The sequence below is a fragment of the Schistosoma mansoni genome (genome assembly GCF_000237925.1).
Source record: "Schistosoma mansoni, WGS project CABG00000000 data, supercontig 0049, strain Puerto Rico, whole genome shotgun sequence".
Lineage (NCBI taxonomy): Eukaryota > Metazoa > Platyhelminthes > Trematoda > Strigeidida > Schistosomatidae > Schistosoma > Schistosoma mansoni.
In genome coordinates this window covers 1,662,355-1,683,653 of record NW_017386028.1, presented here as the reverse complement: position 1 = coordinate 1,683,653, position 21,299 = coordinate 1,662,355, and the positions used below count along the sequence as shown (strand labels likewise).

Here is a 21,299-nt window from a genome sequence, read left to right as displayed (position 1 = left end):
TTTGTCGAAAGCAGCTATTGTGGTGGGATCACACTGTGGAATATTTCCGAACCGTAAGCACTTGTTATCCAGCACCTTGCCAGAATCCCATAGATCATTTAATATTAAGTGAACAGCTCTTTAGATTAGTCTGACGAATAATTTAGTTAACACTCAGTGGTACCACATTGAAAACTTTCTGGCATGAATACCCTCAAAATTTACCCAAAGGCCGGCACAAGTAGTCAGTATTCCTGTCAGTATTGCGGAGACTTTTCAGAAGACTGCCCTCCATTTGGAAAAAACCCTTAGAATGTTGCCACGCTTTGAAGAGAATACACCAGTATAAACAACGGTAGTTTTTTTCAGTAACGTTAATCAAAACATTAAATGGTGATTATTGATTGGTGCATTGACGGCCATTGTTGTGTCCCCTTTATATGATTTTATTGTAGATGATCAACGTTGATGATCTTTGTCAAAATGATTGGAGGCCTACTCGAGTTAGACAGGGACGGTGTAACGAATAAGCCAACTTCGAGGTCACACCTCGCGACCAGCACCTTACGTGGATTGAACCATCGCCATATCAAGGGATCATAGATGCTCTGAAGACTGTACAACACAAAGGACGTTATTACAAGAATATATTAGTTAAGGTAGATACAAGCGAAAGTACAACCACTGCCGCGTGGGCCAGTCCATGGCGTATGATTGACTGATGCGTGTTGACTGTCTTTGACCTTGACAAGGATCAACGATCTGTTCGGTATTCAGCGACCTTTCACTGGCCCTAGATTATTATTTCTAGAATCCATTCTTAATCATTAAATTTTGAATTATCTTAGCAGTATGGGTATATAGGTCAAGAGCTTTATCTTATTGTTTTTACAAACCACAGCATCATCTGTACATATGAATGGTGATTATTTACACGCTTTCCACAGTTCGTCGACGTAGAATAGAAATATCAGGGGAACTTGGACAGTATGTTATGGCACGCCAACTTTTACTGGTTTCCACCTGGATGGTTACCTTCACTTCCAAACAGTCTTCGCACACAAAATAAATTTATAGATCAACAGCTACACTGCCTATTATTCCGAAATCAGACGACTCTTTTGTAAGCCACAAGAGGAGCGTCTTATCAAAAAGCTTGAAAAATATATAGGATTACTGCATCAACAGGCGTACTGTAATCCTCTGCTTCATGACATTTTTCTTTCACAATAAGTAAATTCAAATAATCAGGTTGTTTCGTACGAAATCCATGTTACTCCACGATCGAAAGATTTTTAGATCCTACATAACTTAGCAAGTTGCCCTAAATTATGCATTCTGATGTATTACCAACTGTTTTAGTCAAACTAACTGACCAGTGTTGAGATGAGTTCGACAATTGCATTCCTAAAATAAAGCCAGCAACACCATCTTTTTATCCTCTACGGTGAGCTTAACAAGAGGGTTTTGTTATGAGTTGCTTGAGAGATGTCTTAATAAAAACTAGGCAACATATTTTTTGTGTCTTTTGTTTAAATATACTAATGCTGTTTATTTGAAGCAGCGATTATTCAATATGCTTCCCGATGTTGAAAATAAACGTTTGTTTTCATGTATAGTATTTTTTACTGCTTTCGGATTTTGCTCAAACTTCATTTCTTTTGTCTCACCTTATTGGATCCAGTCAGTTCCAGAAGCTAACAGCCAATTCCAGAGAATAGGTCTTTGGACTGTTTGTTTTGATGGATATATGCGACCTGGGTTATATGATAAGGCATATTTCGGCTGCTACTACATTTATTATGTGATCTATGACCGTATAAGAGATTGGCTAAATCCAAGTAGGTGTTGTGTCCTCCATAGCGTATTTTCTATCTTATCAAATACAAACAAGTGATTATGACATTTATCATCTAAATCATTTTTTCGCGACACAATTCATACATGCTAGGGGCTGTATAGCTGTTATATATCCTGTGAATGTGATTGCAAATTTTTGGCTAATAATCAAACACAGAAATCGTCAATGATTCCCAAATGTCTCTTATACTTAACTGGGATTGTTAAGAATGGGGAGACTATAATTTATGAACGAACCAATCAGATTTAGGATAAAGAGTCTTAGATTCTGGCACAAAATTCACTTTTACGTTTGGCCAAATTATGTCTTATTATTTTTGGCTGATGTCTGTTCGTGATGAAAATCCGTAAATCTAATCCCGAACACTAACCATCGACTGTGAATCATGACCCTTATTCTTCAAACTACTTTATAACCCTCATTTAGTCCTAGTAAATCGGCAGGTGCTTGCAAGGTTACTTTGGCGTCTCTCAAAGGTTGTCCATATATTATAGTTTCACCGAAGATTTAATCTCGCTTTTAGCGTATCATCAGAAGATGCTGATATTATGTGTTTTGGTAGAGAAATCCAGTTATTCACTACTCATTGAGAGAAACAGAACTTCAGACATAAGTGATTTCATTTTGGCTTCTTAACTTTCCTAGAATTTTCTCTCAGATGATCAGTCCTAGATAGAGAGAAACCATAAGACATAATATTGCCCAATTCATCTTTCAGTAAAAGTAAGTCAGTATTAGATTACTCCGTAACCTGCTGTAAGATAATGGAATACGTTGAGGCATTTCTGCCTGTCATCGTAAGATAGGCTAGAGAGACCGTTTACGACTCATCTTAGCATATGAGCCTCATACATGAAATAAGGACCTGCCGCTTGAATCGCAATCCAAATGTGGTCTCACGAAATTCGGGTATAGTGCTTTGAATATTTCTTCGTTCAATTAATGAAATGACCCACAAACAGGCCATACGACCCTTAAACCTTCGGTAGCGGCAGCCTTGCTGCTACTCTTAGTTTTGAGGTCGTTGTTTATTGTAATTCCTAGATCTTTATAGCCCATTACTTTAGGTAATACAACTCCACATATTTTGTAGCGGTATAAATCGTCGCAGTTATTTATTTGCATCACCTCACTCTTGCTAGAGTTAACTTCTAGTGATCATCTACCTATCCATTTTACCCGTGAACTTAGGTCATCCTGTACTATTATTCGGTCTGACCTACTGTGTACAAGTCTCCCAAATCTTTATGTCATTTTCAAAGAGTAGAGTAGATGACTTTGCTACAGTTGGTAATTCACATGAAGTAGAAAATGAATGGGACTGAGAACCGCACCTTGGGGAAATTCATTTCTCTACAGATTCCCATTAACCCTATTCGTTTACCCCTGTCATTGAGTAAGCTACTTATCCAGCTTATGATTTCATAACGGATTCCAAAACTCTCCAGTTTTAATTTAAAACCGAGGCGGGAGACCTTGTCAAAGGCTATATTTAGATATATGAGGACTATATCTATCGGAATATTTCTATTTTTCGACGCAACGCGATATTCTCTTGCAATGAACAGATTCGCTAAGCATGATAGGCTTTTTCTGAAAACATTTTGTTCCCTGGCTAAAAGATTATTGCCTTCCGCATAGTTTAGAATAAGCATTTGACAATCTTTCCCATAAGTTTGACAACTACACTGGTTAGACTAACACAACGATAGTTACTGACCAAGTTTCTACTCCCTGCTTTATAAACCAGACTGATAATTACGTCTTTCTAGTCTCTTGGCAGTTCAGACAGCCTTAAAGACATATCAAGCAATATTGCCGGAGCTTCTGCAATTATATCCTCCAGGGCTTTTGCAATCCTGGAACGAATACATTCAGGACCACTGGAATTGTCTGGTTTGAGATGTTGAAGTGACCATAAGAGAGCTCCTTTCTCAATAACTGGATGATCTGTCGACAAGCTGCCTTTAAAATAAATAATTATTGGTATTTCACTGTCATTGGTGTAAAACACTACTAAAATATTTTGATACAGCTTCAACTTTTGCAAGATCATTTCTTGCCAATATAAATGGATTTTCTAGTACCAAAAGTGGTGGCATCCCTCCACTTTTCTGATCTCGTTCCTTTATATATGAGAAAAATGTTTTCAAAATATTTTTAAAATTCACAACCAGTTTTCTAGTCTCGATTATCAACTCTTTGAATGTATTCCTAGTCTTACAATAGGTGAATCTGTACTGTTCAGAACCTGTAGAGATTAAAATATTCTAGTGCTTTTTTCAATTCAAGATGTTTTTTGACCTCTCTAGTTATCCACAGCGAACGATTATTAGGTCTACGTGGTATTAAGAACTGTATAAATGATAACGTAACGAAGCAGTGTACCTCTAAATATATACTATATTCTATCAGTTGATGATGTGGTATTTACTGACCAGTCCGTTGTCGCCGTACACTCCGGTTCACCTGTTATGCTTGCTCTCCACACATTTGAGCGAGCTATAACCAGATTGTATACTATGTCACAAGCACTAAACATGAATGACAAAGCGTCATTATCGCTATTTGCTAACAGTGGTAGAATATTTAGGTAGACAATACCCTTGATTGTTAAGTTTAACGAAGAAGATCCTTGGTTTAAAACAAAACTGGTGGGTTCGAATGCACACTGTACTAAAGCATAGTGCATTACATTCATCAAGAGCCTACTATTGGGAGAGTTTCCTATGGTGGACATCTCTGTTCAAGTAGTATCAGGTACATTGAAGTCTCCTAATATCAGACAACTGTTATTTTTACTTTATACTCTAATGTGCTCAAAAATAAAGTCATCAACTAAGTAGGTTGGGCTACGATAGATGACATCGAGTATAAATGTACAACTTTCAAATGTGATTTCACAGGTAAGAAATCCACAAGTTCGATGAGAAAAAACAGATTTTCACTGGTAACATTCATGAATTCCTTCCCACTTCCAATTTATGTAAGTTTAATATGAGCTAGGCTAGGGTTTACCTGAATAAGATGTTTTTAATTGATAGAAACATAAATTCCCTGGGCTAACTAGTACTTACTCCAATAATACTCAGTGATAAAAGTGGTAGGCCGGTTGGCTGACCTTAATACTTGCGACTTTTTTCACAGTGAAGATTCAGTTGTTTGTTCAAGGCACCAACTCATAGGGCTGATAAAACGTCTTCTGACAAGGTGATCCAGTTACAGACTGTTCAATAAATTAAACAGAGACCCACCCTGAGTTTATTCGATCACGATATTCAAACCCTATGCAGATAACCTCAGGGGCAACTAGTCACGATAGGATTATGACCAAAGATAGAAAACATAGATTTTGAATAACAAACTATGTGCTTAGTATTCTACTGCAAGTTATTCTAAACTTCGGAGAACATTCATATGGACACTTAAATGTATGTAGTTTTAAATTCAAAACTTGATACCTTATCATCTTTAAACTACCATAAACGACTTACTTACATACGCTTTTTACCCCTCGTCGAGAAGCATAGGCCACCCACCAGCATTCTCCATCCAACTCTGTCCTAGACAATGCTTTCCAGTTTTTTCCAGTTGCTATTCATCCTTTTAATGTCTGCTTTCTGTTCCCGACATAATATGTTCTTTGATCTTCCTATTTTTCGTTTCCCTTTACGATTCCAAGTTAGGGATTGCATCATGATGCAGTATGATGATTCCCTCAGCGTGTATCCTATCCACTTCCAACGTCTTTTCCTAATTTCCTCTTCAGCTGGAAGTTGACTTGTTCTCTCTCACAGGTGGTTGTTGCTGATGGTATCCGTCCAACGAACATAGAATATCTTGTGTAGACAAGTGTTGTACATTTTCTAGATGGTTGTGGTAGTTTTTGAAGTTTCAGCTCCGCATAGTAGAACTGTCTTGACATTAGAATTGAAGATTCTGACTTTGGTGTTGGCTGACAGTTATTATTTATTCATATTTATTTGAATACATAAATATCGGTGCAAAGGAGCACCAAACGCATATGCGCCACACAAGTCACTTGATTTGTGTGTGGGCTGTGATACTTGATGAGTGCCCAGATCGAAGCGAGTAATTTTCTTAAGAGGCCACTACCGGAGCCTTCAACCTAAAGGTCTGAAACACAAGGCAGTGGAGCAACGTAAGGAGATGCAGTCCCATGGTAGCCGGTGACCAACGATTAGTTCATACACAATTTGTTCCTTCAGGATCCTAGAGCACCACTGGTTTGGAATCAGGACTTCCCAACCCCCTAGGTCAACCCTCCATATTTATTTTGAGTTCCATATGTTCTTCAACTGTAGGAATGCTGCCCTTGCTTTTCCAATTCTTATCTTTACCTCTGCATCAGATCGTCCTCGTTCATCGATGATGCTGACTAGGTGCGTGAAAGTTTCCACCTCTTTCAGCTCTTCTCTATCGAGTGTGATTGGGTTGGTGTTCCCCGTGTTGTATTTGAGGATGTTGGTTTTACACCTGTGTATGTTGAGTCTCATTTATGCAGAGGCTTCTGCTACACTGACTGTCTTGACCTTCATTTGTTCGTGTGTATGTGATAGAAGGGCTAGGTCATCAGCGAAATTCAAATCGTCTAGTTGCATTCAAACTGTCCATAGTATTCTGTACTTCACCTCAAATGTAGAGGTCTTCATAATCCAGTTACCATAAGAAGAAAGAGAAACGGAGAGAGTAAGCAGCCTTGTCTGACTCCTGTCCTCACTTTGAGTGTATCTGTCATCTGTCCTCCATTTACGACTTTGTAGTGTATGGATTTCGGGTGATGTTGACGATTTTCTGTGATACACCATAATGTCGAGGAAGGTTCTATAAGGTCCTCCTGTCCATACTTCCAAACACTCCATAGTCAATGAAGTTGATATGTAGTGACGAGTTCCACTCAATTGATTGTCCAACGATGATTCGTAGCGTTGCGACTTGGTCTGTGCACGACCGATCCTTAAGGAATCCTGCCTGTTGATCTCGATGTTGGGCGTCTACTAAGTCTAGCATTCGGTTCAGCAACACTATAGAAAACTTTACGTGGTACCAACAGTAGTGTGATGACTGTATTTTTCACATTTGCTCAAATCTTTTTTGGGATCTTGATGAAGTGCTCTTCTTTCCAGTCTGTCAATGGTATTTATTTTTCCTCCCAAATCTTCCTGAATAGAACGTGGATCATGTTTGCAGTTACTTCAATGTCTGACCTCACTGCTTCAGATGGTATGTTATCAGGTCCGTAGACAAGCATAGGTATGTTAAAGCAAGCTAACAAGTCAAAAATGCTTATTTGAATGTTGAACGAGATCATTAACTGGGAAGTATATTTTTCAAGCAAAAACTGCAATTCATCAACCTACTAAATTTTAAAAAAAAACACCATTGTGTTTGAAAATTCACAATATAATCCAGGTTGATCACATGTGTTGTCAGAGCTAATCCACCAGTTTCCGTTATAGGCCTTTTTAATCCCCGTTTCTCGTCAAATCAGTCGCTTAAGAGCTAGGAAACAAATTAAATAATTTTTATGCATCAAACGCTGAAGTGCAAGTAAAAAATCAAAGCAATATGAATGTAAAACTATCTTGTCGCAAGCTTCTCATATTCAGTAACTTTATTAGAATGTTGATACGTTTTGCTGACAATTAATTACTATTTACATTTCTTTTAATAAATTGACAGTATGGTTATATACAATACAAGTTACTTCATCTTGTGGAGTTTTGGTACAGTTTTTGGTAATGTTTATCGTCCTGAGTCAAGTAGCCGGTGCAATTTCTAAATCTGACCTCAAAAGTCTAAGATTTATCGCTTCAGGACATTTCTTCACAAGTAAGTATCATGTGACATTTTCGTATCTGGATAATGAAAATAAAAAAACTGACATTAAGTCGTACGGTTACCACTTATTAGACAGATTACTTTTGAATTGTAGACGTAGGAGTTAAGGATTCATTACCAGATTATTTACTAAACATAAGCACCATGGTTTATGATAATTAATTTTTAAAAAAAACACGTTGCATTAACATTCCTTTACAACATGCCTGTTATGAAATACATTGTATTTAGGTGTGTTTACGCTTCACCAAGAAGATAAAAGTGAATTAATAATACTTACTGTTGTGAAATTCACTAACTGACTAGAGATCTGACTTCTAAGTTGAGTATTTTATAACCTCATAGTTGAAATCATGAGTCAATTGAAGCTAGATCACCATGGAAAACCTGGAAGCACTGGACGGCCGTTTCGTCTTGTTATGGGACTCCTCAGCAGTGCGCATCCACGATCTTTCACTCGCGAGATTCGAATCCAGGACTTACCAGTCTCGCGCCGTTCATAAGATCTAAAAGTAGACACTCACTTAACCAAGATTAATTTGACTATGGAAAATTCGCTTTTATCTCCTAATATTACGCAAAATTTAACGATCAAAATGTTGTATCTTTTTAATGTTGTTTGTAAAATCCCAGGGATTATTTCAAAACTAGATAAAACTAAATTACTGATCTGTACTTATTTTATTCACCTCATGACTTTATTGAAGAGGGTGAACTATATGGGTAAAGTATAACCTTAAAATTCGACCACAATAGCCTGTAAAGACGCGTAATTTTAAACAAAGCGTTTATTATCTAATAAAAATATTAAGTTCTGTTGAAAAAAAAAACTGCTGAGTCCCACAATAGGACGAAACGGCCGCCCAGTGCTTCCAGGTTTTCCATGGTGGTCTGTTAAGATCTGTGACATGCACACCTATAATTATTTATTGACCTTAAGCAACTAAACATGTAAAGCTAGGTATTGTATGTTTTTAGGTTATATTATAACTACACTATCTACCACCGTAAGTGAGCAAAGAAAAAATTTAATTTTAAATTGAGGTCATAAAGTTACTGAAAAGTATATATGTTTTTAAATACCCTAACTCTGAAAGGATATCTTCATAATATCTCTGTGTTCTAAATGAAGACTAGTCTAATAATAATGCCATTAGTGATAATTCAACTTGAATTTTGTATTGGCAGGAATCCTCCTGATACGTTTTGAAGTAAGAAGAAGTTAATCACTGAAGACACAGTGATCATAGGATGTGACTGAGCAACCAAAGGTTGAGAAAGGCTTGGCAATTTTGTTAGATTTTGATCCTGAATATAAGCGATTGAAGTGCACATTGACAGACCGTTCTAGCAAATATGAAAAGTGGTATAGATTAGAAAACAGAAAGTCGAAATGAAAATATATTCGTCTGGTAGTGACTTTGGACTATTCAGATGAAACTTTTTAGGAAATAAAGATGGTTGGTAATGCTTTACTAAGTAATAAATTTTTATTGTAGCCATTTGGTATATGTTTATGAAAAACTTAAAAAATTAGTTTCATTGACATCGCGCTACTTTTCGACTACTCTACAACTAAAATAAAATACCCATCCAAACAGTTTGTGTTAGTGAAATTACAAACAGTTTGTTTCAAGTCTAAGACATAAAAGAAATGTGTATAGCTTTTAGCAAACCTTTGTAGCATTCTAAGTTGAAAACAAACAATTCAATTTTGTAAAAATGAAGTTATGGTAACAATGATAGGCTTATTCATTAGGATCAACTTTTGTACAGTAAAGAATTATCTGCGCTAGTTGTGCATTATTACAACATATTTCAAGAATATTTTTCGATAATTGTGGTACAAGTATAGTATAGAGATAAGCCAATGAAATTTGATAAAACGTTTGTTAGGTTTTGATGCGAAATTCGAATATGAATGACTACTACCTTGTATCATGTTAAATAAGAAATAGAACTACCTTTGTATAATGCTCAGAATGTTTGAGATGATAACGCAAAATTACTTCTTGATGCCATAGAACAAAATCGACAGTATTAAACGTATAAACTACTTCGTTTTTCATATACAGATTGTATGTAACAGCTGATAAAAACAAATTACATATCTTGATCGTAAGCTGTTATTATCGAGGCAAAGTATAACTTAGCTTCAATGAACAAATCAGTCAGATAACTGCTGTTGAATTTCCGCGTGAAAAGCTATAGAACACTTTTCGATCATCGCTGATTTCAGTTGTTGATGAAAACCTGAGATCCGAATACTTGACCCTGACTCTAACCGATGACAGTATGAGGATACTTAAAAATGTATTTGGGTCCTTATAAGGCTCTGTAGGACAGATAATCTATATCCATAAGACCAGGTTTATATCCTGTTGCTTTTTAAACTTACAGGCTGAGTCACTAGTCGAGAACTTTAACAGCTCTAATAATTAGGTATAATCTGTTAACACTATAATATTATGATGTTTTTCTTTCTATAAACCATCAACTTAGTAAAGCTGTTTTGGTGAGACTATAATTTATGGACGAACCAATCAGATTTAAGATAGCAGGTCTTGCATTTTGGTGCGAAATTCATTCACTCATTTGGCTAAATACCATTTTGGTATTACAGCTGATGTCAGTTCGTGATGAAAACACCAAATCTAATTCGTAACACTAACCATCAACTGTAAATCCTAGTCCTAATTCCTCAGACTAATATATAACCCTCACTTAACCCTACTAAGTAAGTGGACATTCCAAAGTCATTTAAGCGTTGCTCAAATATCGTCTATAAATCACAGTTTTACCGGTGCTCAATTATGTTTCATATTATGTTAAAGAAAAAAAGTGAGAAAAATGAAAACTTGTCAAGAACTGCATTATTCCTGCTTGAGTTCTCGAGTATCCAGTATCACAGTAACTTATAACCCTTCTATAGTAGCGCACGAGTACCGTTGTACTTTCGTTAGTTCAAACAACATTAGAACAGTCCATGGGGAATATCTGTACAATTGAAAATGTAGGTGACTCAAATGTTTGAGAAAAGTGGCGTTAATTAGTTATAGGTAATATAGGAACTGTCGGTATGATGTTGTGAAGACCAATAAATTTCACTGAAATCACGAACTGATTTAAGTTAGAAAATCTTTGAAAACCTAGAAGCATTGGACAGCAAAAAAGGGCCTAAGTAAAAATAAATGAAGTTGAAACGGCGGCGTTAATGTAAGCAAAGACATTATTGTTTTATAACAAGCACTAAGTGGTTGTATACTTAAGCCAAACTAAATATACTTTTTCAAAATTATATGTAGAAAGTTAATTTGAATGAATAGAGCTTAATCTGGAAACAAGAATTGAGTTTAAGAAAAAGATTTGTTCTCGGCAACTTTATTCTCAAGTCTGTTCTATTATATATACATATACGACTATAATTTATGATAATGCCAATTATTCGAGTATAACAAAATCAATCAATAAGCATACTTGCATTAACATTTGCTATTTACTAATGCATAGAACAATAAATATAACCAAGAAAAGTGGAAACTAATAATTCTTTTCGTTTGATTGATGACAATACCGTTATTCATCAGCTTTCTCTTAGTTGTTTGTATAACTACTAATTCTATCATCGCTGTTCACTAATTTAAATGTCATAGCTATATCGAAGAGAATATTTAACAATCCCGAAACTTCATTTTCTAAACTGTATGAAATACTTTGAGCTTTATACACTATGTTTTGTTAATTGACATTTTTGTCGCACTAAACGTTTTTGATTCATAGATTGGTAATAGTATGTAGTTTAACTCTCTCACTCGCTCTCTCGTGAATTTGCATCTTATGTATTCGCATTTTATTTCAAAGTAAACATAAATATAAGTAGATTATGTTATGGTATTCTTCATTTAGCCTTCATCCTATGATGAACGCTGAGCAAATGATCTGCTTTCTCTTCAACATAGTGTTTTGTTTCTCAATAATTTTGTCTGATGGACATGAATACGACACCTCAGGATCTATACTTTTTGTTCATTTTACAGTATATACTTACATAATAGTAAGTAGTTTGAATTTCATAGTAAAAATAAGTCAAACCAATTCTTCCCTTTGCATGATTTCCATTGTCTTGAGTGCCAACATATGATTACATCGAAAATATTTACTTAAGTAACTGCAAAAGAAACTCTATAAAGTATTTGAAAACATATGTATTAGGTGAGTTATTTCAATTATTAACCTTTCAAAACTAGAAACTAAAAACTAGTCGATCATTTACTACGCAAGCATATTTATCTTCTAAAAACAAATAGTTAAGATAACAGTTTAAATGTGCAATCAAATTTGCCAGTAAACTCAATGTATAAAGTTGTTATCACACCTCATATGATTGCATTTTATATCACCACCTGCAAACTATGTGAACTTAAAATAGTGCTTGTTCATCTATTAATTCCCTAAAACCATTTATAATAAACTATACATTAAGGTTATAGCGTATAAATCATTGGGTGTTTGGATTCTGTTCTCTACCTAGATATTGAGTCACATAGTTTAAACTTTCTACGCATCGATGGAATTAAGTCAGAGCTGAGAAATAATCATCATAATAGGCCTATAACATATTTGTATCATTGTTAGTTCAATTGAAGTATACTCTCATATGGTTGTATAAGTAGAACTTTGTGATAGAATCATGTTTCATATACTGTACTCACACAGTCAAAATATTTTGAATCTAAAAGTGTGTTGTCGCTACAACCTCTCAAATAACCTTGAACGAATTTAGCATAAATGATTTCACTCATCCTTGTCAATATAAACAAAACGAGAACTTAATTTTTTCACTGCTAACTATTTGAAAAATATGTGATGAATAGATGTGAAAAGCTTTGAAGAAAAAATTAGTATATTACAAGTGATGAGGGACTTAACTATAGGACTGGTGGACAAGTTTGAATCTCTGTGAAAATGTCGATCAACTGAATGTTATAAATGCAACTTATTGGTAAACTTCAACAAACGCGAAATCTGATTAGACTAATCCTAGTTACTTTTTCAAACCCTGTTACATTTTTTAAATAGTACGCTCAAACTTCAAACTCTCTATTAATTCAGATATGAAGATGTATTTTGAAAGCCAGGCTAGCCAATGATGACAAGCGATATTAATTCGCTTCGTTGTGACTCATAGACTATTATTATACGATTTACCATTCTTGAGTTATCCTTAGTCCATTAATTACTGTTCCCCCTATTCACAGCCACATTTGGCTAAATCTTGTACAAATGTTATTTTCTATTTTATGGTACGATGTGATCAGTTTGTTTGGTATATAAACTCAGTATGTTTGAGAATAATGATTCATATTGCAGAGGTTGTTATTGGTGTTCTGTACTTAAGTGGTTGGGCTAAACAGAAAGCAGGACTGATAAATACTCAAGACTGCTCATACGGCTTTTGTATATCATCGCTCTGATCGATAAATCTGTTATTCGAGCTAATCCATTGGTTTTATATGATGTTCATTTATCTGAAGGGGATTTTGTGGAGATTTCAGTACTTTTATAGTTGAAACCATGAGTCAACTGAAGCTAGACTACCATGGAAAACCTGGAAGCATTGAACGGCCATTTCGTCCTATTATGAGACTCCTCAGTAGTGCGCATCCACGATCCCTCCCCGCGAGATTGGAACCCAGGACCTATCAGTCGCGTGCGCTTAACCTCTAGACCTCTAAGCCGGCTGGTATCCAACGGTGTTAATGTCTAACTCCAACCAATCCACGATGTTTGAGCAACCGTTCACCAATTGTCTTCAGTGAGTTGTTATCTCACAACAGACGTAGTTGAACCCATAATAGGACGAAACGGCCGTCCAGTATTTTCAGGTTTTCCATGGTGGTCTAGCTTCAATTGACTCATGGGTTCATTTATCTATTCAATATATTCCATTGATAATAACAAAATTGCGTTTTTTGCTTCCTTTGTTTCTTAATTACAGGTTTAACACTAGCTGCTGCATTAGTAGCATTTGCTGTAGCTAGATATGATAGTCGTTGGATGCCTTATCCTGAATTGAATACATTATCATGGTCTTATGCTTTCGGAGTTTTAAGTTTTATTTGTACATTTATCGGTTTCATAATAAGTTTTATTACATATATTAAATTGAGTGATTTAATGAATCAACAGAATACAAATGAAAATCTACTAAATGATGAAGAGAAAATGGGTATTAGTTCACCACCACCACCACCACCACCAATATCACATACTTCTATATTAAATGAACCAAATTATTATACAGAACCACGTTATATGCCTGATCTACCACAATCAGCATTAAGTTATATTGATAGTTCAAATAAAAATTGGCATGCAAAAGATTCTGAAATTACACATAATTTAAATAAACAAAATGATCATTTTAATAATTCAACAAATTCATATTTGAATACTTGATCTTATTGAACTGATCCAGAAAAAAAATGTAAAAAAAATATTCCATTCGTTACTATTCTAACAATAATCTTTATTGATTTATATGAAAAGTTTTTTTTTGTTTTAAAACGTTTATTTCTGTTGACCCTTTTTAATAAGAAGGTGAATGTATTAAAGTAAAATTTTAGAATAAAAATTCAAATACATAAATTGAGTGTTTGAGTTTGTTACTTACTTACTTACTTACTTTCTTACTTACTCACTTACTCACTTACTTACTTACTCATTTACTTACGCCTGTTACTCCCAATGGAGCATAGGCCGCCGACCAGCGTTCTCCAACCCACTCACCCTGTCTTGGGCCTTTCTTTCTAGTTGTATCCAATTTTTGTTCATTCTTCTCATGTCTGTCTCCATTTCTCGGCGTAATGTATCCTTTGATCTTCCTCTTCTCCTTTGGCCTTCAGGATTCCATATTAGGGTTTGCCTTGTGATGTAGTTGGGTTTTTTCCTCAATATGTGTCCTATCCACTTCCTGATTTCTTCCTCCATTGAAATCTGGTTTGTTCTCTCCCACAGTAGGTTGGTGCTGATAGTGTCTGGTCAACGGATCCGAGTTTGTACTCATTTCAAATTATTTCAATATTTATTTTTTAAGAAAGTAAATTAATTTAAATATCACTATGGAATTGTGGAAATTATTAGATTTTTGAATGAGATCATAAATCGATTGATGCTAGAATAGCACCTGGGTTTGAATCTCGAGAGCGAGATCGTAGATGCGCACTTCTGAGGAATCCCATAATAGGACAAAATGGCTGTACAGTACTTCCAGGTTTTCAGTGATGGCGTAAGATCAATTGATTCATGATCTCAATTAAAGAAATGTAATTTAAATATTTTGATTAAGTTCATAATACTATAATTAACTGTTATTTAAATAAGATGTTATGATAGAGTGAAAATTAATTCAAAACTGTTCAAAGGAATCTACATCCAATCTACAGTTCGATTTAGCTTCAGTCTTTATTTTATTTTCAAGTAACATACATAAAGAGTAACTTAAATCCAATTACCCACATTGCTGTATATTGCCACTGAGCATCAGATGTATATATGTCACACGATGGCTTAGTGATTCAAGCTCTGAACATTTAACCACCGGAATACAGGTATACAACTGCATTTAATTAATGTCTAACTTCAGTCGACCCATGATCTTGCGCAACCCCTCATCTGTTGTCTGAAGTGAATAAGTATCTCGCACCAGACACTGATTGGACTCCACTGGTCACGGCTTCTCACTAGAACCCCAGGAAATCCATCTTGAAGCTAGTCACCAGTAAGCACATGGTTATTATCACTAAGGGGAGTCGTTGAGATTGAAGTATTTTTAACAATTGGATTCACGAGTCTATCTAAGCTAGATCATGGATCGATTGAAGGTAGACATTGACACCATTGAATGCCGAATCAGCTGTCTAAAGGTTAGGCGTTCATGCGCGAGACCAAAGGTCCTGGGTTCGAATCTCACATTCACAGACGTGGATTCCATGCTAGGATGAAACATCAGTCCGTTGATGCAAGGTTTTCAAATTTAGTCTAGCTTAGATCAACTCGTGAATTCAACTGTTAAAAATACTACGATCTCCACAACTCCCCTTACTGTATTTAGTTACTTAGATTCGATTAACCATTTGGTATCACTGACTTTAACCCATCACTTATTATGGACAGTCAGTACACAAATCCGTAATTTCATGATGAGTTATGTTTTAGAATATCTATGTAGCTATGGTAAAGCCTTAAATCGTAACACTTCGTAAGTAAAGTCAATTACCGTAAAACTATAACTACGCCTTGTTATAAAAAGGTCATCTCGCCAACTGCCTCCAACTACCAAACATCAAAATATGATTCGCGTGTTATCGGGTTAATTAGACTAGCAGTCACATTCTACTTTGATCATACTGAACAATCTCCACAAGCCCTCTAACTTTGTACATTTTCGATATTGTTTTTACATAGTTGATTCTAAAGCAATCGATCTTTATTTCTAGCACATATATGGTGTTTCAATATTCCTAAAAATAGTAGTATAGTTAAGAACTTTTTTTAACGCATACATCTCATATACATATGATTGTATTAATTATAATTATTTCCATTATCTTTTTCTATCTAACGTTCACTATAATTAAACTCCAAGTTCTTCCAATGAATGAGAGTCATAATTCATAAGTGAATCCGAAAGAATTTATTCTCATATAAGTATGTTATGATGACTAGCATTTAATTACTGTTATAACGTATGAATTTGCCCTCTTAATATATATATATATACGTCCTATGATACAGGAAATACGTACGAGCAGTCTTGAGTGCTATTCGGTCCTTCCTATCTGCCTAGCCCAGCCAGTTAAATCCAGAACACAAATACAGCCTCGGCAATATGAATCATTATTCACAAGCATACTGGGTTTATATACTAACCAAACAGACCAAAATATACCAAAAAATAGGAAGATAACATTTGTACAATAATTGGCCAATGTGGCTATGGATAGGGGGAAAGTAATCAATAACAATAGTTCAAAGGTCAAAATAAAGGTTATGATAAGAGGAACACGAATACAATTAGGTCAGTTATTTAACAACTATACAATAGGAAATAGACATATTACATTTGTCCATAATAGACCTCAGATTTACCATTCATAATTCACCAGGGGATATAACAATTACTTTATAGATTTTTTATAAGTTTAAAGAATAAATTACAATCGTATTCTTTTTGTTAGCTGATATACAAAAACAAAAGTTTGCGATATTTTATAAGGTTTCTATAGGTTGAAAGAAAGCTAGGGGCGGACAGACCAAAACGTGGCACGAATTCATGAAGTCACTGAAAATTGGACTGAGCCATGTTGGTAGATGTAGACTACCTGGTTGGGACTAGCGAGATGATAGCAATCGATGGGTAGAGACTTTGAATGACATGGCTCAAAATCGTTTGTAATGGCGAAGGTGCATCCACTCTTTGTGTTCTCTCAAATTTTAATATTCTGAATTCTTCATCTCCCTTTCTTTTTTCTCCTTCCAAATTTATTTCATTGGTTTATACTCCTTGAATAACATTTTCAAACCCTAATCTTTCACACAATGCTTATAATCTTACTACTTCTACCACTATGGCATTTGAATGGACAACTGCATCTCTGTGCTAATGTGTTATGACAACTCGAACTGATGTAAGTACGCACGAAGTTCTACGTTCTGACTGACTGACTGATTTAGTTAAACTGATTAGCATATTCCCATGTCAGTAAAATAATGTATACATCATGAAACTTGTATAAAAAATCTCAGTAAATATAGGTAGACTGTTCGAAAAAGAGTATATTATAAGACAAAGGAAATATGATTCGTTCCTCTTTAAATGTAGTTTATTTTATGGTATAAAATTAGCTTGAGATCTATTTAAAACCAGGAAGGAATAGACAACTGTTTTGTCCCTAGCTTGAGACTCTTCAACAATGAATATCCAGAACTTCATATGAAATCATAATCAACATCTCACTTTTATTGTTATCATTTAACAGATAGTTTAATTTGAAATAACAGCTCATTCAGACAATACCTTAACAATATGACTCATAAACGCTGATAAATGAGTAAATGAATCAATGTAATAGACTACTACCATAATTCACTGAATTGAAAGTCCCAAATACTTGGAGCTGAGATAATGATTTTCCTTGATGTAAGTATATTCTGAGCTAAGATTATTGAAAGCAGAAATTATTTGTACACTGTTTAAAGCTTTTAAGGATTTTTAAATAAAGAGCAAATAATCGACATTGTCAAATGTGTAGTTTTACATAAAATGACGGAATAATCACATGATCAGTATTTTAAAAACGATTACATCATAAATCATCTTTGGTTAAAAGTGATTTTGACGTGTCTTAAAAATGAAGTAATCATATTATGACGAACTGTTGAAAGGTAGATAATGTAGAACAGTTGATTTATTGAAGCCTAAATCTCCATCGTGAGCCAATCCTACGCAGTAATATTACATCTTCACATAACCAAATCTTATACATTTAATTATAACAGGATTCTCATGTGATTTTAGGATATTAAACATTCCCATTGTGAAAATTAGAACAACACATGAAGGCGAACAATTGTTTTCAGTTAGATCGTCATCAGGCTTTACTTTAATATACATGAGTATTTATACGAAAGTGTTAGATCAATCAAGGTTATTTGAGTCAATAATTACAATGAAATAGAATACGTCACCGAGCATAATAGGTAAAAGTATAAGTTGATAGTGGGAAAACAGGTAATAATAATAATAATAATAATAATAATATATTCTGAAAATAATATTTACAGAATTCACACCAGTTTACAGGCATGATCAGATTGTTATAAAAATCAACATTTAATGTAGAGAACAAACATGAAATATAAGAAAGTTTTATGTTTGCTAGTTTAGTAATTGATAAATAGTTTAAATATGGCATATGTCACAGCAAGCCAATGCAACACCAGGGAACTTGTCATTTTTTTATTAAGTGGATAGCCTGATGATTGATCAACATTGTTTTGTAAGGTTATTTCCAGTGCCAGAGCGAGTTATTATTAATTATCTACAACTAGAGAAAGTAAGATTAAAGCAAAGAGCACGGAACAACAAAATAATGATAGCAAGTAAGAGGTTAAACATTTAAAGTTCCTATAATCTCACTTGTGGAGTAAGATACACTTACAGGCGCTAGAGCATTTAATGCATTTTCAGAGGAGCAAAAAGCATTAATTGAGCGAACAAACAATGGGAGAGAGTTTAACATACGGATAGTTTGAGGTAAATTATTCCAGAGCCTAGAAAACTTACAGGTAAAGTAATTCATATAGAGAGAAGATCTAGAATATGTTTGTTTCGCTAAAGACAAGGAGTTACGAATGTCGTAATGTGGAGCTTTAGCATATTGAATCGCCTGACTGGATGTGAAGGAGAGTTTGTTAAGTGTTTTGAAAAAGAAGATAAGGTTAAGTTTGAGTCTCCTCATCCATAAAGGGTCAAGCCCTAGTTTACTACACCTCGAATTATATGTCAAGACACTATCAGTTCCAAGAGTACGAAGAGTAAATCGTCTCTGTACTGATTCCAGTCTTAATTTATCCTTTATGCGCGTGCTACTAAGGAGAAACGCGCAGTATTCGAGGAGTGGTCGAACACAGACTTTGTACATTAGAATACGAGATTCGCTGTTATGAAGGTTTTGAGTTATGAAACCTATAAGGCGTTGGGACTTGGACGTTTGTTTCATTATCTGTTCAGTAAACGACAAGTCGTCGGAGTACCTAAGTCCTAGATCTACTACTGTGTGTAACCTAGATAACATTTCCCCATTTATGGTAAGATTGAGGTTGAGTGATGTATCACCGAAGCATAACCAACCACATTTAGCTGTATTGAGCTCCAGTTGCCATTTCGAGCACCACTGTGCTAACTTGTTAAGCTCCGTGCTGATACAATTTTGAATATTGCTCAGCTCATGTGGAGAAAATGAGTACACCACCTTAAGATCGTCTGCAAACAAAAGGGACTTACCCACACTAAAACACTCACAAATATCATTAATGAAAACTAAAAAGAGCAAAGGACCTAAGACACTACCCTGAATTACCCCACTTCTAACAGGGACGGCATTCGACAATGAAGAGTTGATTTTAACTATTTGATGTCGATTGCTGAGGAAGGAATCAAACCAGGCTAGTGGCGGGTTTTGGACCCCATAAGATGCGAGTTTACCTATGAGAAGTTGGTGGTTGACCATGTCGAAGGCCTTAGAAATGTCCAGGTATAGCACTAATACTAGATATCCTTGGCTACGAAGCGAATAGACTAAATTAAAGAAGTCAAAATGACATGTCATACAAGATCGATTTTTAAGAAATCCATTTTGCGAATCATCAATAAATTGTTCAGTCAATAAATAGTTGGATAGTTCGTCACTAATAATTATTTCCATAATCCTAGAGATAACTGGAGTAATATTTATTGGCCGATAGTTGTTCATGTCAGTCTTATCTCCGGATTTGTAACGTGGTATGATGTACGCGGTTTTCCAACGGTCAGGATAAGAGCCTGATTCCATAGAGAGAGTAAACAGCTTAAGGAGAAGAAGTGGAATGTCTGGTGTATTAATAGTAGTAAGAATATCAAATTACGATAACAAAAGTCTTATCAATAGTTAAACACTGGAAATAGGAGGTCAAACGTGGGTAAATAGACTGCTGAGAAGTCCCATAATAGGACGAAACGGCCGTTCAGTGCTTCCAGGTTTTCCATGATGGTCTAGCTTCAATTGACTTACGCTTTCAACTATGATAAATACTAAATCTCCACAAAACCTCTTCTGATAAATAGACTTAGATTAGTGATCATAAAACATTAAAACCTTTATGTGATAAGAAGTATGTAAATAATTAGGTAGTGAAGAATACAAACGGAAAGAGGCTGAAAATTGTAAACAAATGATAACAAAATTCATTTAGTATTGTTTGTTTGAATCTTCCCATTGATATTTTAGGACTGCAACTGGTCAGTCTCTAATTGACATGTGTGCATACTGTGCGTATTGCCTCGATATGGCCTTAATTCCAAATTAAACAAAATTAAAAATAAAATTTCAAAATAATAATGTCATTTGTTAAGTTATTTCTGGCCATGGAAGGGATAGGGGGGTTACAAATTTCTTCTGTACACATAAATTCAGGTGAAATGTACAAATTCCAATGGCTTCTGCTATATGAAGAAGACGGGAACGAACTCCGTTGGGAAATGATGGCGTTGTGCGATAGATCACTCGAAATGATTTTGATTTATCTACATTATGACTACTATCAATTAGATGTGCCAAATTTTATTACTTTTTAAAGTATTTATAAACAGAGTATACATTTCCTCATACCCTCACTGTCTAATAATCTTCCAGGAAGTACTAATATGTCTTCCGTTCTCATCCTGTTCATTATCTAATGAATCCATCGATATCTTAAATTTACATTACTTAGAAGGACTTCTATTTAAGAAAATAGACTATGCCCTAGACAAGATCTCAGCTTACATATAGTCAAC

At 34.9% G+C, this 21,299-nt stretch overlaps 1 protein-coding gene across 1 annotated transcript; it reads left to right on the top strand.

Annotated features, from left to right (window-relative positions):
* The first annotated feature begins 1,551 nt into the window (after positions 1-1,551).
* Positions 1,552-14,180, top strand: Smp_051410 (septate junction protein). Its single transcript, XM_018790630.1, has 3 exons — positions 1,552-1,820; positions 7,544-7,693; positions 13,701-14,180. The coding sequence occupies exons 1-3, from the start codon at positions 1,556-1,558 to the stop codon at positions 14,159-14,161; spliced, it is 876 nt and encodes a 291-aa protein (XP_018646143.1). The 5' UTR covers positions 1,552-1,555; the 3' UTR covers positions 14,162-14,180.
* Positions 14,181-21,299: the final 7,119 nt, after the last annotated feature.